Source organism: Mirounga angustirostris, unplaced genomic scaffold (assembly GCF_029215605.1).
Source record: "Mirounga angustirostris isolate CCGP_5_RB_7025 unplaced genomic scaffold, mMirAng1.0.hap1 SCAF_2, whole genome shotgun sequence".
NCBI lineage: Eukaryota > Metazoa > Chordata > Mammalia > Carnivora > Phocidae > Mirounga > Mirounga angustirostris.
In genome coordinates this window covers 20,496,819-20,521,441 of record NW_026991710.1, presented here as the reverse complement: position 1 = coordinate 20,521,441, position 24,623 = coordinate 20,496,819, and the positions used below count along the sequence as shown (strand labels likewise).

The 24,623-nt window shown below is 40.6% G+C and overlaps 1 protein-coding gene across 1 annotated transcript in view; it reads right to left on the bottom strand.

Moving 5' to 3' along the window:
* Positions 1 to 346: 346 nt before the first annotated feature.
* ANAPC4 (anaphase promoting complex subunit 4) overlaps positions 347 to 24,623 on the bottom strand; it is a 36,881-nt gene continuing 12,604 nt past the window's right edge. Inside the window, exons 11-29 of the mRNA XM_045881374.3 lie at positions 23,940 to 24,026; positions 23,463 to 23,527; positions 22,521 to 22,563; positions 22,330 to 22,406; positions 20,567 to 20,667; positions 20,435 to 20,486; positions 14,168 to 14,223; positions 11,607 to 11,653; positions 10,692 to 10,748; positions 10,296 to 10,352; positions 8,386 to 8,479; positions 4,875 to 4,972; positions 4,228 to 4,289; positions 4,111 to 4,149; positions 3,910 to 4,011; positions 3,005 to 3,079; positions 1,965 to 2,138; positions 1,200 to 1,323; positions 347 to 698 (exon numbers count right to left, since the gene is read on the bottom strand). Of these exons, the coding sequence (XP_045737330.1) occupies positions 471 to 698; positions 1,200 to 1,323; positions 1,965 to 2,138; positions 3,005 to 3,079; positions 3,910 to 4,011; positions 4,111 to 4,149; positions 4,228 to 4,289; positions 4,875 to 4,972; positions 8,386 to 8,479; positions 10,296 to 10,352; positions 10,692 to 10,748; positions 11,607 to 11,653; positions 14,168 to 14,223; positions 20,435 to 20,486; positions 20,567 to 20,667; positions 22,330 to 22,406; positions 22,521 to 22,563; positions 23,463 to 23,527; positions 23,940 to 24,026 (1,638 nt within the window). The 3' untranslated portion in view covers positions 347 to 470. The remainder of the gene's footprint in view (positions 699 to 1,199; positions 1,324 to 1,964; positions 2,139 to 3,004; positions 3,080 to 3,909; positions 4,012 to 4,110; positions 4,150 to 4,227; positions 4,290 to 4,874; positions 4,973 to 8,385; positions 8,480 to 10,295; positions 10,353 to 10,691; positions 10,749 to 11,606; positions 11,654 to 14,167; positions 14,224 to 20,434; positions 20,487 to 20,566; positions 20,668 to 22,329; positions 22,407 to 22,520; positions 22,564 to 23,462; positions 23,528 to 23,939; positions 24,027 to 24,623) is intronic.

Below are 24,623 nucleotides of genomic sequence, written 5' to 3'. Positions count from 1 at the left end.
CATCACAGTAAAGCAGTATAATTTTGAAAACATAATTTTGGAAAGCATTCTGGAGACTGAGAATCAACTAGAAAAGGGAAGATGGAAAAGGAGGAATAAATGTTATCTATGTTTTTAAAGTATTAAAGCATCAAAACTTCCAGTGATGAATGACTATTTAAATGTAATTTCTTCTTGATATAGGAATGATTCCTGATACCTATCTTTTAACAGAAAAGACTGAAATTTTCCTCACATTCAATTTATGTTTTCTTTAAACATGAGTTCTGCACACAGTATTAAAAAGAAATCTTGGCCAAAAAAAAGTCTATTATAGTGACTCTACTACTAAGAAGCTGAAGCAGAATAAGGAAAAATAAAATGTATGGTTTATTTCTTTGTTACACAAAGAAAATTAAAAGTGGTCCAAAACATCTTCGTCCATATCCCATGTCCTCCCTGGCACACCGAGAACATAAGGGCAAGCTAGATCAGGAGTCCAGCTCAGGGTCAAGTTTTTCCACCTTGATGACTACGTCCGGAGCTGCGGCAACAGCTCTGGCCTGCGGGTTCTCCGCCTCCGCCTCCGACAGCACCTCTTCCTTTATCTTCACGGGCTTATTACTGGCTTCCTCCTCTTCATCCGAAGACTCATCAAGCTCCCATTCATCATCTATGTCCATTTCAAATACTCTTACATGACGGAGGTTTGAGCTTAACTGGAGAAGAAAAGGTCAAATAAAGACTCTCTAAATTAATGGCTGAACTAATGCATAATATATAAGAAATGAGAAGCTTGAAGAATGGTTTTGTATGAAAGTTATTTTCCCATCAATTTACAACAAAATCACTAAGCTTAGCCTCACTTGCTGTAAAAGGATCTCTATATACAACAGTGACAATTTCATGATAATTAAAATCTAGGGGCGCCTAGTGGCTCAGTCGCAAGACCATGAGATACTTGATCTCAGGGTCAGGAGTTCGAGCCCCATGCTGGGTGTCGAGACTACTTAAAAAATAAATAAATAAGTAACATCTAGAATTGTATTCCTCAGTCAGCTTTCTCAGAACGAGAAAGCTACATAGCTAAGACCACAACATGTTCGTAATCAATAAAGGCAATACACCACGAAATGTTTACACTTTCTGAAAGGACCTTATAGATCCAAAGTCACTTCCTCCTGTTACTCTCAGTCAGTAAACAGTCTGTAAATACTTACCACACAGGACACTTTGCGAAAACCATTCCCAGCAACATACTGAGCCTTCATACTTTCCAGTAATCGCCAATGCTTCTCAAAATGCATGGTACGTGTGGGAATAGCACTGCACTGTTCATCTAGCCTGGAGAGGGGAAAAACCAACCCCAGAATGAAAAGGCGATCTTCTCCCTGGTTACAAGGGGTAATATTAGGATCCACCATGGGTTCGATTTCTACCAATATTCCCATTTCCAAAATAATTCTATCAGCCACTGTTTAAAAAGTATTTTCCTATATCCTAGGAAAATACTGCAATTCCAAATAGCCAGAATGGCATCTTACTAAGGTTTCTGATTCCAGCTCAAGGAAAGCAAACAGACACATTTTTTAAATTAGAGAAGGGTTAGAGTTAGCTGTGTACCTCCATGTGGCTACGGAGGTCCTAATTCTGGAAGGAAACCACTAGGAGCAAATCTAAAATAACTAATTCTATCATTAACTGGGGCTAATGCTACCCTTAAAAATAGCACAGAAGCCCCATTCACCACTCCAAATAATTCCCCACCTTATTTGAGCAAATACTCTCGATTTATTTGTAAAGCAAAAGGGCAGAAGAGCTGCTGAAGCCAGCATTTTTTTTAAAGAAAAGTACGTCTGCTCAGCTGACTTTCCTATCCCTAGTAAGCACTGTCTAGCATACCTGAGGAGCTAGAATGTACGATACACATTCAAAAGCATTTAACTGTTAGGTCAGCAAGACTTTCTTACTGATGAGTTAGTTACCTTGTGGAGTAGGCCCCAGTGAACTGATACTCTGCAGCATCCTCGCCGTTATACACTGAAGACAACGGCAACTGGACCAGGAGTCTATCTCTCCCTTCGCGCCCCACAGTGTCTTTCAGAACTACTGTTACGGTCTCATCATCATAGAACTGTGCGTCTAAGCAGCTGTAGGCACTAGAAGTGAAGGACGTTCTGTTACATCACAGATGATCAGGACTACGGAGCAAGTACTGTGGTACCACGCAAAAAATCAATACAACAAAAACCAGGTGACATTCTATACTAGTACACTAAAAATACATCATTAGTTTGTGCTAAAATCAGTTACCGATTGCAGTGATTATTCACAGACAGAACTAGGCCCTAAAAAGAGGTCATCATGAAAAAAGAAAAATCTGGGAGGGTGAGGTTGGTCCAGTTCCAGAAAACTCCTGATACCAGTAGTCAGGCCTTAAGGCTGTGGAAATTCCACGAATGGCACCTTGTAGATATCTACTGCCTAAACAAACAGAGCTGACTAGACTGAGAAGTAAAAATAAGACTGACAGAGGAAAAGTCACAACAACTTCAAAGACATTCTCATAAAAATCTCCTTTTACGTAAGGAAAAGAGAGTGAGGAAAAAATTGGCCTGTGATGAGTGTCCACCCCACAGCTTCAGGGACAGCTCTGGTACTTTTACCCTTTTATATCGTAAGAACATCCCAGAGCAGGGAGAATGAGGCCACCTCATGTTAGTGTTGGTCCTAACAAGAACTTCAGCCACATGCCCCCTGGAGCCCCCTTGCTTTCATAACAGAGGAGCTCAGAAGTATCAATCACGGGAAACCAGGGCCCTATAAACCCCTGAAGGGCAGTAAGGTTCTATTCAATTGTGAAGTCAATCAAAGTATAAACTATGTGAGCAATCCTGTGTCCTCTGCTGCAAGTTACAAAGGCCTCGTGGGCATAACATCATCACTGTACCTGAGTCTAACCACATTTCTGTACAGATCATTTGTACATGTGAACAATCTCATCCAAACAAGATTCAAGACTTACCTTCTTCTCACTTTTTCGGTTGTAGCATATGTGAAGCTCCCAAACTTAACAGCAATTAGACCGTTACTTACAGATCTTGAAGAAAGAAGGGGAGAAAAAAGAGACTGTGGAACAACCTGGATAGCCAATGATCGAAATGCTTGAAAGAACATGATTGTCAGTGTTAGTATATTTACCTAAACAGCCAAGTCCCAGACCCAAAATACCATTATGCTCATTCTGCAACACTGACAGCTAATTTAAACACCTGGATAGACAAACCTCCATCAAAATTACAACTTGCTTTAAAATCTCAGTTACTCAAGTAGCTAGATACCTTATAAAATTAAGGACAATTGGGACAACTAAATTACCTCTCTTTGGCCCCATCTTGGGTCTCAAAACATTTCCTTCAAATTCACATTAAAAACCATTTGAGAGACTAAAAACGAATACATTGAGAAACACGTATTCTGTATGTGATTTATTTTTTAGAACTTTTACTTCAGATTCTCAAAAGAAGTCTCTATAGGCAGGCCTCTTGTTTAATGAAAGGCATACCTAGCTGGAGGCAAAAATTCTTCCTATAAGGAACCCAAACCACAGTTTTGAACTGCTACAAGTTCATGAGATATAATCCTGAGTGTTCCACTGTTGTATTTTTCCTAACGCTAAAGAAATCCTGCAAGTCACAGCTACACCTGTACAAAATTAATAATCTAGAATCGGAAGGGATCATATAGCTTCCTGATTTGGCATTATCCTCTTAATGATGTGAAAACTAAGACTAAGAACAGTTCAGCAACAAACCTAAAGTCATAAGGTAGCTTAACTGAACCCCAAAATGTAGGGGAGGGAAACTGTATGTTTATTATTAAAAATAATACAATCTCATTCTCAAAATCAAACTTTAGATTAATACTTACTGGGAAATATCAGTATGTCTCCTTAAGATGCACATTTTATGAAGTGAATCTTCTAAAATAGTAAAAAGAAGATAATGTAGATTTGAGGTTTTATTATTCCACCTAAGGAAAAAAAATTAATGTCAAAACATGATATTCAGCTGTCACAGCAGAGAACAAAACTGTTTTTCTCGCATGAGATGGGGAGAAACACACACTTACAGGAAGGGAAATTTGAATAATCTGCGTGTACAGTCCTGACTAAAACAAAAGAAAAAAAGGTAAGAAAAAATTAAATTGGCCGCTGAATTTTACCACCCAAAAAGTAAACAGAATTACCTTCTAGCATCCCTATATAATGGAATACAGATTGCTTGATTCATCGATTTTCCAATGACATCCTAAATAAAATAGATTAAAACAATACCCCATTAAAGCATTTACATACACACAGGTACTCTATAGAAAGTCCCTGACCTTCACTGCTCAAGTCTAGTAAAAAACCATCCAGATAGATCACCAAGCTTTCACATGAGAAACTTCAATGACAGTCCTAACAGCAAGGGAAAGAGACAGAAGAAACTCTGAAAAGGACACGGGAAAGAAGCGCAGACTAAGAACTCCCAGCCCATCTCCTTGTCTCAAGGCACGGACCTGCCCTCCTGCGGCAGTGAGCTAGACGCAAGACAGCCCTCTAGCCAAGACCGTTTACAAGAAGTTTGTTCTGGGAACAAATAAGATAATAAGGATGCCAACACTCTCAATAACCTTGTTATTTGTTTACCTTTTAGTTTATGTAAGAAACTAACAATAAGAGGAAATGTTAGGGTGAGCCCAACGAGCCTGCCATTTTTGTTAGCCAAAAGGTGAATAGCAGCATTTTCATACGGCTCACCTTAATAACTGTTATCGTTTACATAAGTAAGCCCCATATTGTAGAGATTCTCACTCCTCCACAAAGGCAAGTATTTCTTTTTCAAACTTACTGCTGGTTTTTGCAAGCACAGATCAATAATGTTCTCCATCCGCCTTTTCACAAAATGCAATGATTTTCGAGGATAATATGGAAACAGCAAAGGACTTTCTGGTTTCAAACAAGAAAAGAAACAAAAACACAAAGCTATAGTAAACCAAATGATTAGCAGAAAATAATCTCTTGTCCGAGGCAGCCCGCACCGCATCTCTGGCGGCAGTGATCTCCCTGGTCGCTTCATTATCCCTTCACACAACCTCACCACGCATGACTGTGGCCTCCCGCCTTTCTTTCCTCATCCCCTGCTGCCGGCCCACTAAAACCCACCACACTCGCTGCAGGCCGAGTCCTAGCAGCTTGATACTATCTTTTCTATTTTCCCCACCCAAATCCGACAGTATGCTTCCACTGGGTATAAGAAGGAAGGGGTGATTTGGGAACCACAAGACACATAATAGAGTTCGTTCTCTACTCTGCCACAGTGGTGTGACAACAGCAGTTGGAAGAGTGTAATACTAAAAACAGAAACAAGAGACAAGACCCTAGTGCTGTGTAAATAAGCACTTTACTTTTCAAAAGGCTACTTTACCAGTAGAAAGTAATACATAATTCAGCGTTCACTGGTAGCGACTCCGCTAGATTCCTTTCTGTTACTTCTATTGCTCACAACAGCTGTAAAAGTAAGCACCGCGCTCTCCCAACTTACAGATTAAAAAAAATGAGGCTCACGAGGTTTGGGCAATTTGCCTGGTGTGAAAATGATGAAGAATCCACACCTGTGACTCCAACCCTCGGGCTCCTAGGCCCACCACCCTCTTCTCCTGAGCTCTGTAGGCTTCCCTCACTCGAGGCATCTCATATCCCAGCTATGTTGGCAAAATGGGTTTTAATCAGTTAATATTTTAAGCTCCCCACAGGTGACAGATGCTGTGGGAGCAGAGAAAGATATCTGGTCTTTGTCCCTGGTTCCTGGCACAGAGCTTCTAAAACCCTCAGAATTTCCTTAGTGATAAGGGTGACAGGAACATCTTTTGGTGTAAGGAGGCGACTCTGGGTGGATCCCTAGGTAGTTTCAGGATGAAGACTGACTGCCAGAAAGAATAAGCCCCAACAGAAGCCTGGACTTTTCAGCCCTCATCCCCCAACTTTCAGGGTGGGGAGAGGAGCTGGAGTTGAGTCCAATCACCAGTAATCGATGATTTAATCCATCGCACCCCATAAAGAACCCCTGAACAGAGAGCTTCCGGCTGCTGGGAGGGTGGCATGCCCAGAGCAGACGCGGAAGCTCTGAGCCCCTGTCCCCATACCCTGCCCTATGCATCTCTTCCACTTGGCTGTTCCGACTTGTATCTTTATAATAAAGCAGTAAACCATTTTAGCAAATTACCAACCTGAAAGGCGGGGAGGGGTTGTGAGGACAGAAATGTGGGCCACCCAGGGACCTGATCCTTAGGACTGAAGTCAGAAGCAGAGGCAGTCTTGTGGGACTGAGCCATGGAAGCTGTGGAGTCTGGGTAGTTAGCATCAGAACGCGATTGCAGGACACCCAATTGGTGTCAGAATTGGTCTGAGGAGGAAAAACCTCCCATTTTAGTGTCAGAAGTGTTCTGAGTAACAACAGCTCACATACTAACATCCTGATTGCTCAGGAGCCATGAGCCAGGCACCAAGTGCTCTATCTACATTTACTGAATCTTCACAACAGCGTTTTGAGGGAGGCACTACTATTGTCCTCGTGTTACTGAGGAGAAAACTGGGGCACAGAGAGGTTAGACGGTCTGCTCTCAGCCACACTACGAGGAAGTCGTAGAGCAGGTTCCAACCCCCACGGCCCAGAGCACCAACTCTCACCCATCGTACAACACCGACGCTCCCTCATGTACCCTGAGAAAGTACATGTAGCAGATAGTTAGCACGTGATTTTTGCAAAGTGCTAGAAAGAAGTTTCATGAAAGTTTTCTTAACGGTTCCATAATGATGGGGCGTCTGGGTGGCACAGTCGGTGGGGCGTCTGAGCCCTGGTTTCGGCTCAGGTCGTGATCTCAGGGTTGTGGGACTGAACTCTGCGCTGGGCTCCATGCTCAGCCCAGAATCTGCTCGGGATTCTCCCTCCCTCTCCCTCTGTCCCTCCCCACCACACTCTCTCTAATAAACAAATAAATCTTAAAAAAAAAAAAAAACAGAAACAGTTCCATAATGAGAGTCTGTATTTCTTCACACTAGACTAAGAAACTGGAGAATTAATGAGTTTGTTCCAATTCACATACTAACAAAACCTTGAGCATTTAAGAGAGGGAGTTAATAATACGAAGTGTTATCTTGGTTAAATATGATGCCCCTAGCTAAGATTAGGCCTTCCTGTTCAGTCATAGAAGATGTGAGGAGAAAAGGGGTAGGGCCTATTTTTAGCCCATCCACGTTCCCAGGACCAGTATTAGCCCACTCCCAGACAGGGTTCAGGTGCCACCACTCCTGGCACACTGCCATGAGCCTTCCTCAGGCTGGGGATGCATCCTGATTAAACAGCAATGGCTTTATTCTCCCTCCATTCAATAACTGACATTAATAGATCTCAAGCAATATAAAATGTCCTGCTTTGAAAAAGAATTTGGACTTCTCACATTAAAACAAAAGAGCAGCAAGCCAAGTTCTGAGCTTCAGAGAATTCTCTCCTTCCCCCAACCATCCTCATTCATTCATTCATTCATTTATTCAGATAAACAGCAACCAGACAGAGTGGCAGAGGTTACCACTGAGTCGAGTTAAAAACTCAGGCTTTGAGGTCAGCAGCACCCTAGTTCCACCAGGTACCAGCTTGTGTGATCTTGGGCCTTCTCTGACCTTCAGCCTCCTTGTTAGGAAATGGGGATAACAGGTGCTTCCCCCTAGGCTCCTGGGGCATTACGGGAGGAACTACATGCACAGGGCTATTACCCTAGGGACATAAGAAACTGACAGGCTGTGATCAGATTACTGTGAGAAAGCAAAGAAATACAGCTTCAAAAATATCTGCATCTAAAATAGTGAAGTTCTGATATATTTAGTGGTTGCTATTTTGTGTTGCATCCCGAGTAATGCTGGATCATTTTCCTATACCAACATTTCAAGATCCTAGAGAATGAAAGGCACAAATACACACAAACCTACAATCTCAGGAGAACAGTTAAGCATCACTATGCTTTTAGGAGTTAACAGACTGGAATCAGCCAGACTTCTCTCACTAGCAGGTTCTATAATTTTCTTCCCAATATCCTTTTTTTTTTTATAGGGTACAAAACAGACCATATAAGAATACCTGAGAATAAGCAATCTTACCCCATCGCAGTTAATTTCAGAATGTTTTCTATCATGGTAATGTCATATACTATTTGTTATTTTGCTATTTCTCTAATCAAAAACAATAGGCACAAATGATCTAAAGACCTGAAATAAATATTCAGTAATTGTCCAGCAACATCATAGTTAATATAGTGGTCTCAAAGCAAGTATAAACATGGCCAAAATCCACTAAGTTCATTAAATACCTTTAAGGTGGTTGCTATTTTGAAGAAAATCATACCACTGGTTTCCTTCTGTGTTAGGCGGTGACACGAGATCATCATCTTCATCTTTCAAGTACTAGAATTAACACCAAATCAAAATTTTAAGTGTTGTAAACAAAGAAGAAGGCTTCGCAGACTTTATAGTTAACATTATTCTATTTAAAAAGTGATTCTGTTTGGGCGCCTGGGTGGCTCAGTTGGTTAAACGACTGCCTTCGGCTCAGGTCATGATCCTGGAGTCCCTGGATCGAGTCCCGCATCGGGCTCCCTGCTCGGCAGGGAGTCTGCTTCTCCCTCTGACCCTCCCCCGTCTCATGCTCTATCTCATTCTCTCTCTCAAATAAATAAATAAAATCTTTAAAAAAAAATAAAAATAAATAAAAATAAATAAATAAAATAATTAATTTTATTTAATCTCAACCCTGGAGTACAAATCTTTTTACTGTTCTCTGTGAGAGGACTGGGAAGTATACATAAAGCACTTTTGCAGATACTAAAGTACAATGGCGACCCTGAGGAAAAACATTTAAGAAATTGTTTGAGTTGTGGGTTAAGCCAGGCACTTTGTTGCTGTCAACGGAATTCCATTTTTATTTGAAAGAATGACTGGCAGATAAGCTATGATCATTTGTACGTGGGTATTTGGTAGACAGTTTCTTGAAAATAAAGCAAGCCTGTCACTTTAAGAAAAACAACTGGCAGTATTTGTTGCCAATGATAAAATTTAAACATTTAAGCAAAAATTAAAATTTTGGAAAATCTAAATCTGCCACTGTGTGCTTGACAGCCACAGTACTTAAAGATTTTCTGATGATATTGGTACGGATATTCATAAATGTGACTTTTGGATACTGCATGGAGAAACGTGTCAGCATTTGGAAGATCTGCATAACTCAGTGAACCAGTATTTTCCAAACAACCAATACATAGTATTACAAAATCATGCACGGGTAAAAGATCCATTCAAAGCACAAGACAGATGAATGGATTTTAATATATCAGAGTACGAAAAGCTCACTGATGCAATTTTAGATTCCACATTAAAGCCAACCTTTAAGACACTCTCTCTTATCAAGACTTGGTATAATATCAAAAAACATCCACATTATCTGAAAAAGCCATTACAATACTTCTCCCTTTCTAAAACCTACGTGAGGCCAGATTTTCTTTACATACATTGACCATAGAAACCCAACACAACCGACTAAAGAAGCAATGAGAAGCTGTTTTCTATTAAGCCAGACAGCAAAGAGATTTGCAAAACTACAAAACGATGCCACTCTTCACTAAGCTGTTTTATAAAACAGTCATTTTTCATTAAAAATATTTATGTTAACATGTAATGGTTAAGTGGAATTATTGTTACTTTTAAATAATTTTGTATTCTGTTTCATTTCTAATGCCTACTAACATCTACCACTGATAAATATAACCCACATTAGCAAAAACTCTTTGGGGTCTTCAATAATTATTAAGAATATAAGAGTTCTGAAACCAAAAGTCTAAAAACTGCTTTTTGGTTACTTTACTAAAAGAACAGGGCTGCTGTGTAAGCTGTCACTGCATTATTTTCCAGAAACTTTGAATAATAAAGACTAACACTGCTAAAGTTTTAACATTAGTTTTTAATAATTTCTTTCTTTTTTTTTAAGATTTCATTTATTTGAGAGAGAGAGAGAGACAGTGAGAGACGGAACACAAGCAGGGTGAGTGGGAGAGGGAGAAGCAGGCTTCCTTGCTGAGCAGGGAGCCCGATGCGGGGCTCGATCCCAGGACCCTGGGATCATGACCTGAGCCGAAGGCAGACGCTTAATGACTGAGCCACCCAGGCGCCCCAGTTTTTAATAATTTCTAAAAAAGAGTAATAACCAAGTTCAATCAAAAGCCCATACCTGACCAACTTTTTCAACATTAAAGTATTTTCCTTTTCGGTTATAAAGGTCTGGAGCCTAGAAAGAATAAACATAGTTTAACTCTTAAGTCAACTCACAAAAGAGAAAGAAAAAAATTTTTAAGCTTAACGAAAGGCTTTATTTTTGAAGAGAGCTGTTAGTGGCAGTTATCTTTTTCTTTTTGATTGTATGACACATATCCAAACAAAAGTTGAATTTATAAAGGCTCTAAAATAAGTATTGCCATTAATTAGTTCAATAGTTTAAAAAGTACAACTGCTAAAAATGTCAATTAAATTAGATTAAATGTGATTACTTCTTACCATTACCCAGGTTTATTGCAATTCTTAAAAAAAACAAACAAACAACAACATTATATAAATACCAATTTCCTACCTCATTGAAATGTTCAGTAAGAAATTCGGCAACAAATGTGATATCTTTTTGAGTCATCTATCAAAACCAAAAAGGAAAAGAAAAACAAATCAAGACAAAAGAAAGCTTCCCAAAAGATCTTATATTTTTATAATAATAAATGTGACTTTTTTTTACTATCTACTAAAAGCCATGATACAAGAGGCAACATTGCTTCAAAGAAACATCAACAGAAATCCAAAAGATTACGCAACTGTGAAAATATGAAATCTTGAGGCTCTGACAAGCATGTAATTAAACATTTTAAACCCATTTTCCAATCAGCTAATCTAATAGCTACAGAATTCCTTATGGCCTAAAGTTGTTTATTATTTTAGGCCTTATGTTAAGACTGTGTGTGCAGGGTCCCTGCTCTGGAAGAGGAGACTGTACGTCCAGAGAAGTTACCTTGACTTGAGTGAAGACCTACAACTCAACAGTGATGCTCACACAGAAATCAGGCGGGAATGTTGCCCTAGTCTGAACGTTCTCACTTAAAGGAAAGTCCACGGCCACTTGCCACAATCCTTGTAGTCAGAAAAACTGTTTACCAGACATCAGCACCGGGACTAATATCTAAAGTACCAGATTTCCAAAGAAATAAAAAGGCATTCAAAACTTAAGGAAGGTAAAGAATACAAGCACCTTACATAATGCAGGTTACAAAATCTTACATAAACATGAAAATTATAAAATTAGATAGCCATGGTAAAGGTATTTTGTGATGAAAAACAAATTTCTTAAAGGAAAAAAAAAAAGGCTTACTAAGCTGTACTTAGCATCCACAGCCCGACATCTTGTAAACTAGCAATGGTGTAAGAACACCGAGACGAGCAGCCACGCTGAGCTCAGCGAGAGCAGCAGTAACGTGCTGGAAAACGTACTACCACATACTACCTTATTCAGCTCCGGAAGCACATGGTCCTCCGTCATTCTCAACATTGCTGGCAACAGAAATCAAAAAACTGTCTTTAAAGGAAAGCTACAAACGTAATTTTAATACAGATACATTTCAAAGACTAAATATGTTTCACTGGACTAAATCTTCAATATTCAACCAAAGAAATCTTTTCACCAAGGAAAACATTTTCCTTCTAAATGCTAAAACATGAAGACTTTAAATTTTATTTGTATTTTCAGGTTTAAAATGGCCGGCCTAACGATCCTACTAAACTATTATTTTTTATTTTCTCCTTCAACTCAACCCGTTGCCACTCTGGACAGACCGATGTGACGGCTGCTTTGTATGAAGGCGATGTGTGCAGATTGGATTCTTTCCTCTCTTAACACATGGCATTTCTTCTCCTAAAATCTGCAAGCAATTCATTCCTCCAAAAGCCTTAGAATACCAAACAAACTTGTTTCTCTCCCCTGGGTCTTTTGCTACACAAAGATATTTGCACTAAGACTTCTGTGTATATACATACACTTATATATACATATATTTACAGACTCTTTAATATTCATTTTGTACTTTCTGAGGGTTGTGTTTTTATATTATGTTCACCTAAAAGTCAAGAGGAACGCTGCACGTGTTTCTGCACAGTGTTTGAATATCCTTCTTAATTGCATTCAGTCAGGAATAAGCATGCTGGATGTGATTCTGCAAACACAGATTATTTTAGAAACTGTTCTTAATTAGTTCAAACTTCTAAATTATCTGAAAAGCAAGCCATGATCTAGTCCACTCATTCAGTCATCTGTCCAAAAATTACTCACTGAGCATACTATAGGTGCTGGGGATACAATGGTATAAAAGAAGTTCCTGCCTTCATAGAGGCTCCACATTCCAAAGGAGCAAACCAAGGCTGCACAGCTAACGAGTGGCAGAGCCGGGATTATAATGAGGTCTCTGGTTCTCCGATCCAGCGTGCTTTCTGCAATGCCCTGCTCTAATGATAAGGACTGAGCAGTAATTCATTTCTCTTCTAATCAGACTTCTCATTAGAGTTAGGACATGCAATAAGAATATAAACTGCCTCAACTACTCCAGTAATTACAAGTAAAACCAATCCTCTTCTGTAAAAGAAAATTATTTCGAAGACCTCATTCAGTTTTAATATTGTAATTTATTCTAATCAGTATCTCTGATATTAAACAGGCTGGCCTGATAAACACTCTGGCTCCCCATTCTGGCTAGCGTTGGTACGGTTTTGAGAAAAAAATGAAGAATTTTAAATGCCAACATCTGCGGATCCCATTCTTTTTTTTATCACAAGCAATTACATTAGGCTGACAAATACAAAGTCTGTTTATAAGATATCAGAATTGAAGATTTGGGCATTTGTTTAAAAGATATGAGCACATTACAGATAATTTAACTTCTATTTTATTTACTCTTTAGAATTTTAACAAACGTGGGATAAATCCCATTTAAAACTAAATTTTGCCTGTGTTGGAAGGGAATGTATGCTGGATTATTTCAAAGATATTAAGGGGGGAGAGTCACAAAAATAGTACAAATGGACCTCCGTAAAATATGCACATGCTGTAGAGTAAGCATTAAGACACTATCAAGTCAATAAATCCTGGTTAACTACCTACAAATGAAAAGACACTGTGGAGACACAAAGAAAGGCAACGAGTGGTCTGCATTCTAGTTAGCTAGGGCACTAGTGTCTGATGGAAAGGATGCTAGAAACTTCTTGTTCAGTGCTGTTCAACGTGGCACTGACAGTGTGTGGCCACAGAGTACTTCAAATGTGCATAGTGTGACTAAAGAACTAAACATGTAACTTACATAATTTCAACTAATTTATTTAAAGATTTTATTTATTTATTATTTGAGAGAGAGAGAGAGAGAGAGAGTGCACAAGCGGTGGAGAGGGAGAAGCAGGCTCTCCACTGAGCACAGAGCCTGACACAGGGCTCCATCCTAGGACCCTGGGATCATGACCTGAGCTGAAGGCAGCTACTTAACCAACTGAGCCAACCAGGTGCCCTATAATTTCAAATAATTTGAAGAGCCACAGGTGGCTACTGGCTACCCTAACGGATGGCATACATCTAGAAACAGAAGATCAAGAAACAGAACAGAAAATAAGCTACTCAAGAGCAGAGGCCAGATCTTTGTCTTCCCCCCCTCTCATTTTAAAAAACCTAACACCTACCAGTGCTTAATACATAGCAGAGATTCAAAAGTGTTATTTTAACCTAAGGAGAAGTTACAAGGTTAAAAAAAAAAAAAATGTTAACCATCAGCAGTGAGTGACAGGGACAATCGGTGCTACAAGTGACGTCTGGGGGGGGCCTGGGCCTGGTGGTGCAGGAGGAAGGCGGGCCACGCGTAGAAACCGCTGACACCCGTGAGGGGTACAAGAGGGGTCATTTACACCATTCGCTCTACTCGTACGGCTACTTGAAATTTTACCAGAATAACTGAAATATTCTAAATTGATACTCCCACAGTTTTTAAAGAAGTGTTAAGGTAACAAGAATGCTTTATTCAATTAACTTACCCACATAAAGCCAGCGAAAAAACGCTTTGAAGTTTTTCATACTACTATCTATAACTCTGAAAAGATAAAAGAAATCAGCAAAAAAACGCCTTGAGGTTTTTCATACTACTATCTGTAACTCTGAAAATATAAAACTAAAAGAAATCAGAAATAAAATGATGATGTGTGGTTCATGTATCATCGTTCAATTGTTGTGGGATATAATACTCCTTACCATTCTCTTTTATCCTATCTGGAGGACATTTAAACCTTTGATTTTACAAATCAAACACATACCTAAAAATAAAGCTTCAGAAGAGCAAATCCTGGTTCTTTTCAAAAATAAAGCAAATGACTCAGATTCTAACTGGTTATAACAGCCTTGCCACAAACTGTGTAATAGCCTTTCCCAGCATTCAGTAAAGTATGAAATCCTTTTCCAACTTTGCAAATAAAAGAAGTTAGGGAAAAAAACGTTTTCAGCATTATTCTCAGTTAAAAAAATACTCACTGGTAAGAAAAAACATCAACGCCAACAGAAAGTCATGATTATAAATTTGTACTATGTCACTGCCTCTGGTATCAGTGGACATTATTTTTGGAAGTTGGTTTTTGATGCTTACAGTAACTGATCTCAAAAACTGAACTTCCTTGAGCTTTACAGAAATGGAACCCCCAAATTTAAGTATTATAAGTGGAAGTCATGTTCATTTTGATGAAATTGTCTCTAAATATGGACAGGGGTATCACTGCTTAAAAAATCTCTTTAAGCTCACATCTACAAGATAATTACTCTAAGCAAGTAATACCTGCACTTTTCTTTCCTAAATCTCAAAGCCCTTTCCAAGCAAGAAGCTTCATACTACTGGAGAGGTGGGTCAGTATCATTAAGCTAGCTCTCTAGAGTAAAACACTTGACATAAAAAGACTGCGACATTTCTGATGTTACCAAGCAACATAATCAAAACTCTCTTATGGCAAAAATGGAAAAAGGGAAGAAAAGTTCCTTTCTGTCTTTCCCAATCAATACTCTGACCCCCTCCCCACACCCAGCAGGCAGTCCCTGCTCTGCTACAGGTGAACATCAAAATTCTCACTGCCTCAATTTCTTCGTCTATAATCTAAAATAATAATGCTATATTCAACTTACTTCCAGCGAGCCAGAAGTTAAATAAACTACCTTGCATTCATATTGAAAAGTGATCACAAAAAGCTTAATATTTTATATTTACTCTCTGCAAATACGGTGAACCAAAAAATAATTCAACATAGGGGAAAAGCAATGTCATCTCTCCTCTCATTTTGTCTTCTGAACACAAGTGTGTCTCCAACCTCTACCTTCTAAAACTCCATTAAAATGATAATGGAGCGGTGGGGAGGGGTGTGTTATAAACTCACAAAAACAAAAAGGACGGTAGAAAAGAAATTAATTTCAGAAATGTCAGAAAGGACACGAGGCTGACAAAGCTCAACAGAGGTGGCCGCACGCAGGACACGGAGAGGACATCCAGCAAGGAGACTTCCGGCCTGCGACATCCCAGGGACACTCAACCTTGGGAACGTCAGGCTCGACAGCAGCCCTCGGGATGACACGCGGGGCTGGACACAGGAGGACAAACTGAAATACAGAGCAGTCAGTATGTCCTTTCCCCCAAAACGTGAACGCCTACGGGTTTATCTCCCAAATGAAAACGAACGAACGGAGTTCTCCCAAGAAAGCACGTAAACTGGGAAGAACCGAGGTAGCTCCGTGCGGGCGCTGGTGGCCCATGGCACAGCTCTGCACGTCCCGGGCAGGGCACCGAAGCCGGCTTTCTGCTGCCCCTGTCCGCACAGATTCCAAGCAACTTCAAATCGCCTCATGAATAAACATGAGTAAACACCAGAGCAGCAGGTACCGGAAGAGAGCTTGCAACAAGACGCCAAGACAGACAGAAAGGTGACCCAGGAACGGGAGATCATTGAGGGAACGGCAGGCTCTTAAAAATATCTAATTAATGTCCTCAGAGATTTGAGAAGATGTCTTCTACAAAGCAAGAGCACAGCTTTGAAAAATGATTAAAGAAGTAAGAAAACACATTTGGAAACTGAAAGACTAGGGCTGCCGCGATAAAGAATTCAATGCAAAGGTTCCAGTAACGGTCACATCGTCCACCTCACCTGACTACCGATTCCAAAGCTGACAGCCTAGACCCCAGCACTGCCAACGTGAACCCTCTGACTTTTGTTTTTTTTTTTAAAGATTTTATTTATTTGACAGAGAGAGACACAGCGAGAGAGGGAACACAAGCAGGGGGAGTGGGAGAGGGAGAAGCAGGCTTCTCGCCGAGCAGGGAGCCCGATGTGGGGCTCGATCCCAGGACCCCGGGCCGGGATCACCACCTGAGCGGAAGGCAGATGCTTAACCACCTGAGCCACCAAGGCGCCCCCTCTCTGACTCTCAGTGTCAAGCATGCCACTCACCAACAACCACCTCTCTTCCCAGGGACCTCTCTCCAGCACCTCAGCTTTCGTCTCCCCAAGACTACTGCCCACTGGTTCCCCACCTTTCCTCCCTGTCTCCCACTCACACCATGTCCCCACTTCCCCCCCAAACCAGCTCAAATTCCAGGTTCATCTGAATCATACCCTCACTTTAATTCCCTCACCCCACTCTGGCTTCACTTTGGTCATGAAGCCTAGCAAATCTAAGTGCTCATCTGCTCTGTGCCCCGGCACAGCTGGCTGGCCCCGGCTGGAGAAAAGCCAGCAGCCTCGCTGACCGGGGTCACTTCTACTCTCACAAGGGCTCCCCAACTGGCCCTCAGCATCAGCAGCATCTGCCTATTTCGCCCGTTCTTTCTCCCACTGCCTGAGACAACCGGCTCACAGCTTTTCCTTTATTCTTAAACCACCTCCCACCCTTAACCTCCAGCTGACATAACATTGCCTCATCTCATTAAGATGGTAAGAACAGTTGGAAGTGAACGTCCGCAAGCCCCCATGGGCCCGGATACTAGCGTCTGTGACCCTTTCCGCAGCCTTCTCTCCCGCAATTGTGGATACACGATCTTTCCAGCCCATTCCCCAATGCCCCACATAGCTATCCCCTCCCGTACTTTTACTCCAGCAATCCTCTCCTCCCTCCACCATCAATCGTTCCCCTTCCGAAACACCCCATCATATATAAATATGCTCTAACTGCTCCTATCGTAAGAAGATAAAAAAACCCCAACAACTATTTGCAACTACAATAAAACTCCTCAAGAGACAACACCTGCTGTTTCTTTGCATCTGCTCTCATTCTGTATCCCAACAGCTCCACGACTCCATGACGTGGCTCCGATCAAGGTCACCAATAATCGATTCTAATAATACTCTGAGTATCTGTTCTTTTTTTTTTTTTTAAAGATTTTATTTATTTATTTATTTGAGAGAGAGAGTGAGCACAAGAGGGGGGAGCGGGAGAGGGAGAAGCAGACTCCCCGCCGAGCAGGGAGCCCGATGCGGGACTCGATCCCGGGACTCCAGGATCATGACCTGAGCCGAAGGCAGTCGCTTAACCAACTGAGCCACCCAGGCGCCCTCTGAGTATCTGTTCTATTCTTGGTCTTCATCTTACTTGACTTAGCAGCATCTGACAACTGATCCCTCATTCCTTCTTACCACGCTTCCGTCCCTCGACCTACAGGACACCCGCTCTCCTAGTCTTTCTGCCTCTCTAGCTTCCTCTGCTAGCTCCCCATCAGCCCCATTTCTAAATGTTGGAATGTCCATCTCTGGAGTCTTTAGATCTGTCCTCTTCTCTAAGCACACTCACTACCACCTCATCCAGTCTTATGGCCCAAAATAACACCAATGTGTTGATGGCTCCCAAACTGACATGTCCAGCCTGGACCCCTCCCTTGAATACTAGCCTCATATGATCAACAATGTCTTGGACAGTTCCATGAGGCTATCTAACAGACATTTCAGATTTAATATGGCTGACACACTGACCAGGTCATCAAAATTCACATCACTAAGGAAGGGCAGACACAGACATCATTTGCTTGCCTCCGGATGTGACACCTTGAGAAGGACACTCCTCCAGTTATGTAGTATTCTGGCCAGGGATGTATAACCTGAATCTAATCATAAAAATACCAGATAAACCCATATTGAGGAACATAAAATACACATATACAGTTTATATATTCTCTCCCAAGTCTTCTCTATTTCCGTAAATGTCAATCCTACTCTTCCAGGTGCTCAGGACCTAAACTCATAATTACCCATGACTCCTATATTTTACCACACAATCATTCAGCAAATCCTGTTATTTCTACTTTGAAAACATACCCAGATTCTGACCTCTTTGGATTCTAACCACCATTTCTCTCTTGGCTTCTGTCGTTGCCCTCTTTTAATTTATTCTCAAAACTAAGCAAATAACAAAAGGATCTTTTATTTTATTTTTTTTTAATTTTTTATTTTTTTTTAAGATTTTATTTATTTGAGAGAGAGAGAATGAGAGAGAGAGAGAGCGCACATGAGAGAGGGGAGGGTCAGAGGGAGAAGCAGACTCCCTGCTGAGCAGGGAGCTCAATGTGGGACTCGACCCCGGGACTCCAGGATCATGACCTGAGCCGAAGGCAGTCGCTTAACCAACTGAGCCACCCAGGCATCCCAACAAAAGGATCTTTTAAAAACCTAAGTCATATCCTTTCACTCCATGACCTTAACTGCTTCTTCTTATATCCAGAGTAAAAGCCAAAGTCCTTCCAACTGCCTACAGACTCTACACAACGTGGCCCATCCTCCTCTCTCAACTCATCCTCTATCTCTCACCCTCTGTTGCTCAACTCACTTCAGCAGTGGCTCTCGAGGCATGCTCCAAAGTCAGCGCCTCCACACTTGCTGTCTCTTTTACCAAATATCAATGACTCACTTCTTACATCATCATCTCAGCGAGGCCTGCCCTATGTGAAATCGCATCCCTTCCCTGCTTGGTTTTTCTCACCACTACTCACACTATCTGCCTTGCTATATATTTTAATCATTCATTTCTTTATTGTCTATCTCACCACATTAAAATATAAGATCCATAAAGATTTTACCAGTTTCGTTCACTGCTATATCCTCAGCATCTAGAATAATGTTTAAAATATAGTTAAGTACTCAATAAATGTCTACGATGAATGACAATGTTGGGTAAATAAGTCAAGAAAATTTCTCAGGAAACAGCAAAGACACAGATATGAGAAATATGTGAGGAAAAACAGTAGACACAGATCAGTTCACCGCCGAATACCTGACCAACCAAGTTTCTAGAACAAAAATCTAATTAAAAAAAAAAAAAGAAAAGGAGATTACCAAAATAATAACAGAATTCAGGTTCAAATGGTATTTTCTTATTATCAGCGTAATGAAAAGACCCATATCTAAAAACACTACTGTGAAATTTCAACATATCAAGGATAAAGAATGAAGCTTTGAGAGATGAGAAAGAAAAAAACCCCCACAGAGGGATGAGAATCAGAAGCACCAGACCTTCCATCAGCCACAAAAAGGCCAGCATACGATGAAGCAATACTTTCAAACTTCTCTGAGAAAATGATTTCCCCTTCATCATCCTATACCCATTGGACACCATCAATAAAGTGTGAAAGTAGGAGAAAAGACACACAGTTTATCGTCTCGTAGTTACTTCCTGAGTAAGTCACTGGAGGATGTTTCCCAACAAAGTCATTAAAGGAAGCATGAAGCAAAGGAGATCATGATGTCCGGACCTAAGAGAAAGCACCCAAGTGCCTGCCTGAGGGCTGCCGGGGGGGGGGGGGGGGGGGCGGGCAGAGGAGGAGCCATCAGGGACTGAGGGGGCCCCAGGGTGTGATCCTGCCCTGCAGACAGGGGGAGAATCTAAGGATGTGATAAAGGCAGAAAGAAGAAAACAAAGTCTAGGAAAAACAAACACAGAGAAGAAGAATTTCTAAAACTGGATAAATAAAAGAAATGCAGTACAGTTACACAACTTAGAAATATGGAGGTAAGCTGCAGAAGAACTACAAACAGAAACAGTTACAGGAGTTAAAAGGATTCCCCCTGGAGAGGGGACTGGAGTGAGGATGGGGGCGGTGGGGGAGAGTATAATACCACTTTAACTGATGAGACGGCTGTGTTATTGGCTTGTTTTAATCATGTAAAGGTAATAACTTTGATAAAAGCATATAAAACCCATTTTAAGAAAATCATGACAATTTGCTGGGTTCTTGCTTATTAGAATAAAATATTCTCAGGTCAATGATTCCAGGTATCCCCAATACTTACTGAAGAAGTTCATTTGCCTTGAGTATGAAAGAACCCACAGCGGTAATAGCATCTGAAGAGAAATAAATAAACATCATTTTTCTAGTAAGGAAAGTGTGTTTAATGTATTCTATTGAAAAATTAAATTACTACCTTCAATTCCTGCAGCATCTAGTCCAAGAGGTTCATATTTTTGCTTCCACGAAGCCATTCCTTTCAGTTCACTCAAATGGTACAATAAAGACTCGGAGCCACTATCAAAACAGAGCAGAAGTAAGTTAATATCATCACCATCATCAAGGTGGCAGACAGCTACTTCCTCACCTAAATATTTCCAAATTTTCAGAAATAAAAAATGAAAGTAACTTCAATTTTCTTTCTATGAGAAATGATCATTTCTCAAGATTTTCTCTAAAAGCCATAACAGAACCATTTGGCCATCCGGACAACTGAGATGAATACATGACCGTAAGATTTAACCTTACAAATCACACTATGTTCTACAGTTGGCCCTGGCACTTTGAAGACAGTCATATGGTCATCTTATTTACCCAAAAGCTATGTATGTAGCATTCAACAAACATGTATAAAGCTCTAGCTTTAAGTCAGCACCGTGCTACATACTGCGGACACAACAGTGAACAAAGCGAAAGGATCCTACGGCACTGACAGTCTCATCGTGGGGGGGACACTCATAAGCACATCAGACAGTGTATCATTCCAACTATCATAAATGCCTAGAAGGAAATGCACACGAGTGCAGGTCTGATTCAATAACCTGACCTAATCCGGGGAATTGGGGAAGGCCTCTCGGAACAAGTGAGATTTTAGCTAAGGGGTTCAAGTAAAGAGCAAGGTGGGAGTGTTCCAGAAGGCAAGACGGATGCACAAAAGCCCTGAGTAGGAAGAAAAAAATGTCAAGTCTGGTAAGCCCACCAGTGCGCATGAAGCAGAGGCAGATGTGTTAAAGGCTATGCAAAGGTCTTGGTCCTGAGAGCAACAGGAAGGCCCTGGAAGTTTTTAAGTAAGAGTAACATGATCAGATCTGCTATGGGGAATACATTTGAGGCGCACATATATATTTGTGGACTGGAAACCAGGCCAAAGGGCACTGCAGTGACCCAAGGCTGAGATGATGCAGTAAGGGCTAGGGAACTCAGCATAAAGGGATTTACCAAAATTTAAGTCAAACTCCGAGCAGCCACATGCAAACTGCTTCACTGAGGGAGCTGTGGATAGAAATAGCATGAGACCTGAAGATCGGAGACGGAGTCTGGCAGTGACACTTAGTAACTTCAGGCCAGTATGGGTTTCAGTTTCTTCTTGTGTAAAGGGAGGAAAATCATAATCAACACCTTGCCAAAGTGTTAAATGCAAAAACACGTAACATGCTCTGTAAACTGTAAAATGATAAATATAATTTCTCTGCTCAAGAAAGGGTATATGGGGATGCCCGGGTGGCTCAGTCGGTTAAGCACCTGCTTTGGGCTCAGGTCATGATCTCAGGGTCCTGAGATCGAGTCCCGCACTGGGCTCCTTGCTTAGCAGGGAGCCTGCTTCTCCCTCTCCCTGCCGCTCCCCTGCTTGTGCGCTCTCTCTCTCTCTGACAAATAAATAAAATCTTAAAAAAAAAAACAAAAAAAGGTATATGCCTTTTCAAAATATACCTCATGGTTGTCTGGCTGGGAAAAAAAGCCCAGACAGAGAACCTAACCCGGTGAACAGATGTTTGAAAATTATTTCAAGATTTACCACTATTGACTCTTTGTATCTTGGGCACTCCAAGATTCCCCTCAAGTGCCAATGCAACAATTTTAGCTAGAAAAGGCTAAAAAAAAGAATGCCAGCTGATGAAGAACACCGACACATGTAGTACATGTAGACACAATACCAAAGATTCAACATCACCTTCATACCTCTGTAAGTGACTTATAACCAATTTTTGTATACTAGAATATGATGACTCTATAGACTGGCCAAGCTTCTTTAAGCCCTAAGTAAGAGAAAAAAATATATTTAGCATATAAGTAAGATATTGCATGCTGCTCTAAAAAAAATCAAGAATGTGCACAAAAGCCATTTAAAGACAAAGATATTTTAGCAGCACCTTTACTGTTAACTGGTTCATTAAGAGGGTCTGAAGTTCAGCACTACAATGAAAAAGAAAGTATTTTTAGTCTTCTCTATTCAAAATGTGAATGCAGCACTTAAAACTTTTAAAAGTAAAAACAACATTTTTAAGCAAAATAAACAAAAAGAAATAGCCCAACAAAAATTAAGACTTTGTTGTACTCAAAAAGGGACAGAAAACAGGAAAAATGAAGTCCAGAAACAGACTGAAGTATATTTAAGATGTACTGAATGCTAAAATGGCATTTCAAATCTGTAAGGAGAAAGAGTGATACCCAATAAATTATGCTGGGCAATTATCTAAACCTTCAGAAAAAAAGAAGTTAGTCTTCCATAGCATATAACCAAATAAATCACATCTGGAACGTGTAGATGGAATAAAACATAAACTATAAAAAAACTCTAGAAGAGGGACACCTGGGTGGCTCAGTCAGTTCAGCGTCTGCCTTCAGCTCAGGTCATGATCCCAGGGTCCTGGGATCGAGCCCCGCATCGGGCTCCCTGCTCCGCGGGGAGCCTGCTTCTCCCTCTGCCCCTGTCTCTCTGTCTCTCATGAATAAATAAAAAAAAATAAAATAAAATAAAAAACTCTAGAAGAAAACACAATTTTTGAGTACTCTTAAGATGGGAAAGGTCTTTTTAAGAATAACACTAAGGCAGATACCATAAAGGAAAAGACTGACGGGACCATAAAAAACTAGAAATTTTTTTACACATTTAGAAATACATATATGTATTATAGACATAGAAAATGATTACATTTACAAAAAACGCATAGAAAATTTAGAAAATTAAATACTATTTTTTATTATGTACCAGAATTTTCTATTTTTTTTACAATGAATATGAATTCCTTTCAAAATAAAAAACTACTGTAAAAAAGAAGAAAAAGCAAGAGCACCTAATACGAGTTTACTACCTTGCTTTCCCCCATAACAGCAAGTGCATGAATTCATCTTGCACAGAAGTGGTTGTGCTCTTCTCCTAGACAAAATGGATAACATCATGATATATATTTTTAAAATGATAACGATGTATAATTCAAAATTAAAACTATAGGAGCATGACTCCCTTCCTTTTCCTTAAGCTTCCTTCAAATCCTTATTTAAATTGATTATCTGACTATCGGTTCATGGAGAGTAGACAGTCAGCTCTTCCAACACCCGTCCTGACTCTCCACGCCCCACCTGCTCCACTTCACAGACCCACCTAGGTTGTCCTGATGCGAGGAGAGCCCTTCCTCTCTGGGGAAACAGTGTGAGATCAGACCAAGCCATCTGAAAGCTTGACCTTCATCTTTTACAAACCCAACCAGTATCCATCAGGTAGCTCGGAAAGTCAATGAGGAGAGCGTGCCCGCTTCCACTCCTTCCAGGGGAAACCTCACAAACATTACCTGTACGAACTTGGTGAGACGAGAATCCATCTGCATCAGTATTTCTTCCCAGGCTTCACACATACATGTTAGTGACAAATTTATATACTATTAACAAGAAGGGAAAAAAAATAGCTATCAGAATAGTAAAAAAAAAAAAAGAAAAGAAACTACATAAATCAATTTGCTAAGTAATATATGCTTCTTCCTGCCAACTATCTCAAAGAAATCCAGAATTTACTTTCAATCATTTTTAACTCACCCTGTGAAAGAGAAGACCACAGCTAATGCTTGATAACCACTTAACCATCAAACATTCGGAAATTAAGTTTTTATCTGGTAAAACAGACATCCTCCAGCTTTTTATATGTACGTTTCATGTACACGAACTGTCAAAATGCTGGTTGAGTCAGCTATTCAATTTTCAAACAGAATCCTTAAAAAGACACCGATGTGCAGAAATCTTTGACATCAAGTAAGTCAGGGACTGTGGCAGACTGAAAAAGAACAGCCACAGTTCTTTGTAGCTCCTCTATCCAGAAGCAGACTCCATCTCCCTAGTCCCTGAATCTGGGCTGGCCTTGAGTCTTGCCGTGACCGACACACAGCAGAAGGGACACCGAGTCCAAGGCCTCCAAAGGCTCTGCACGTTCCCCCTCGCACTCCTGACACCACTGCTGTGGCCGCCACTTCAGGAACGAGCCC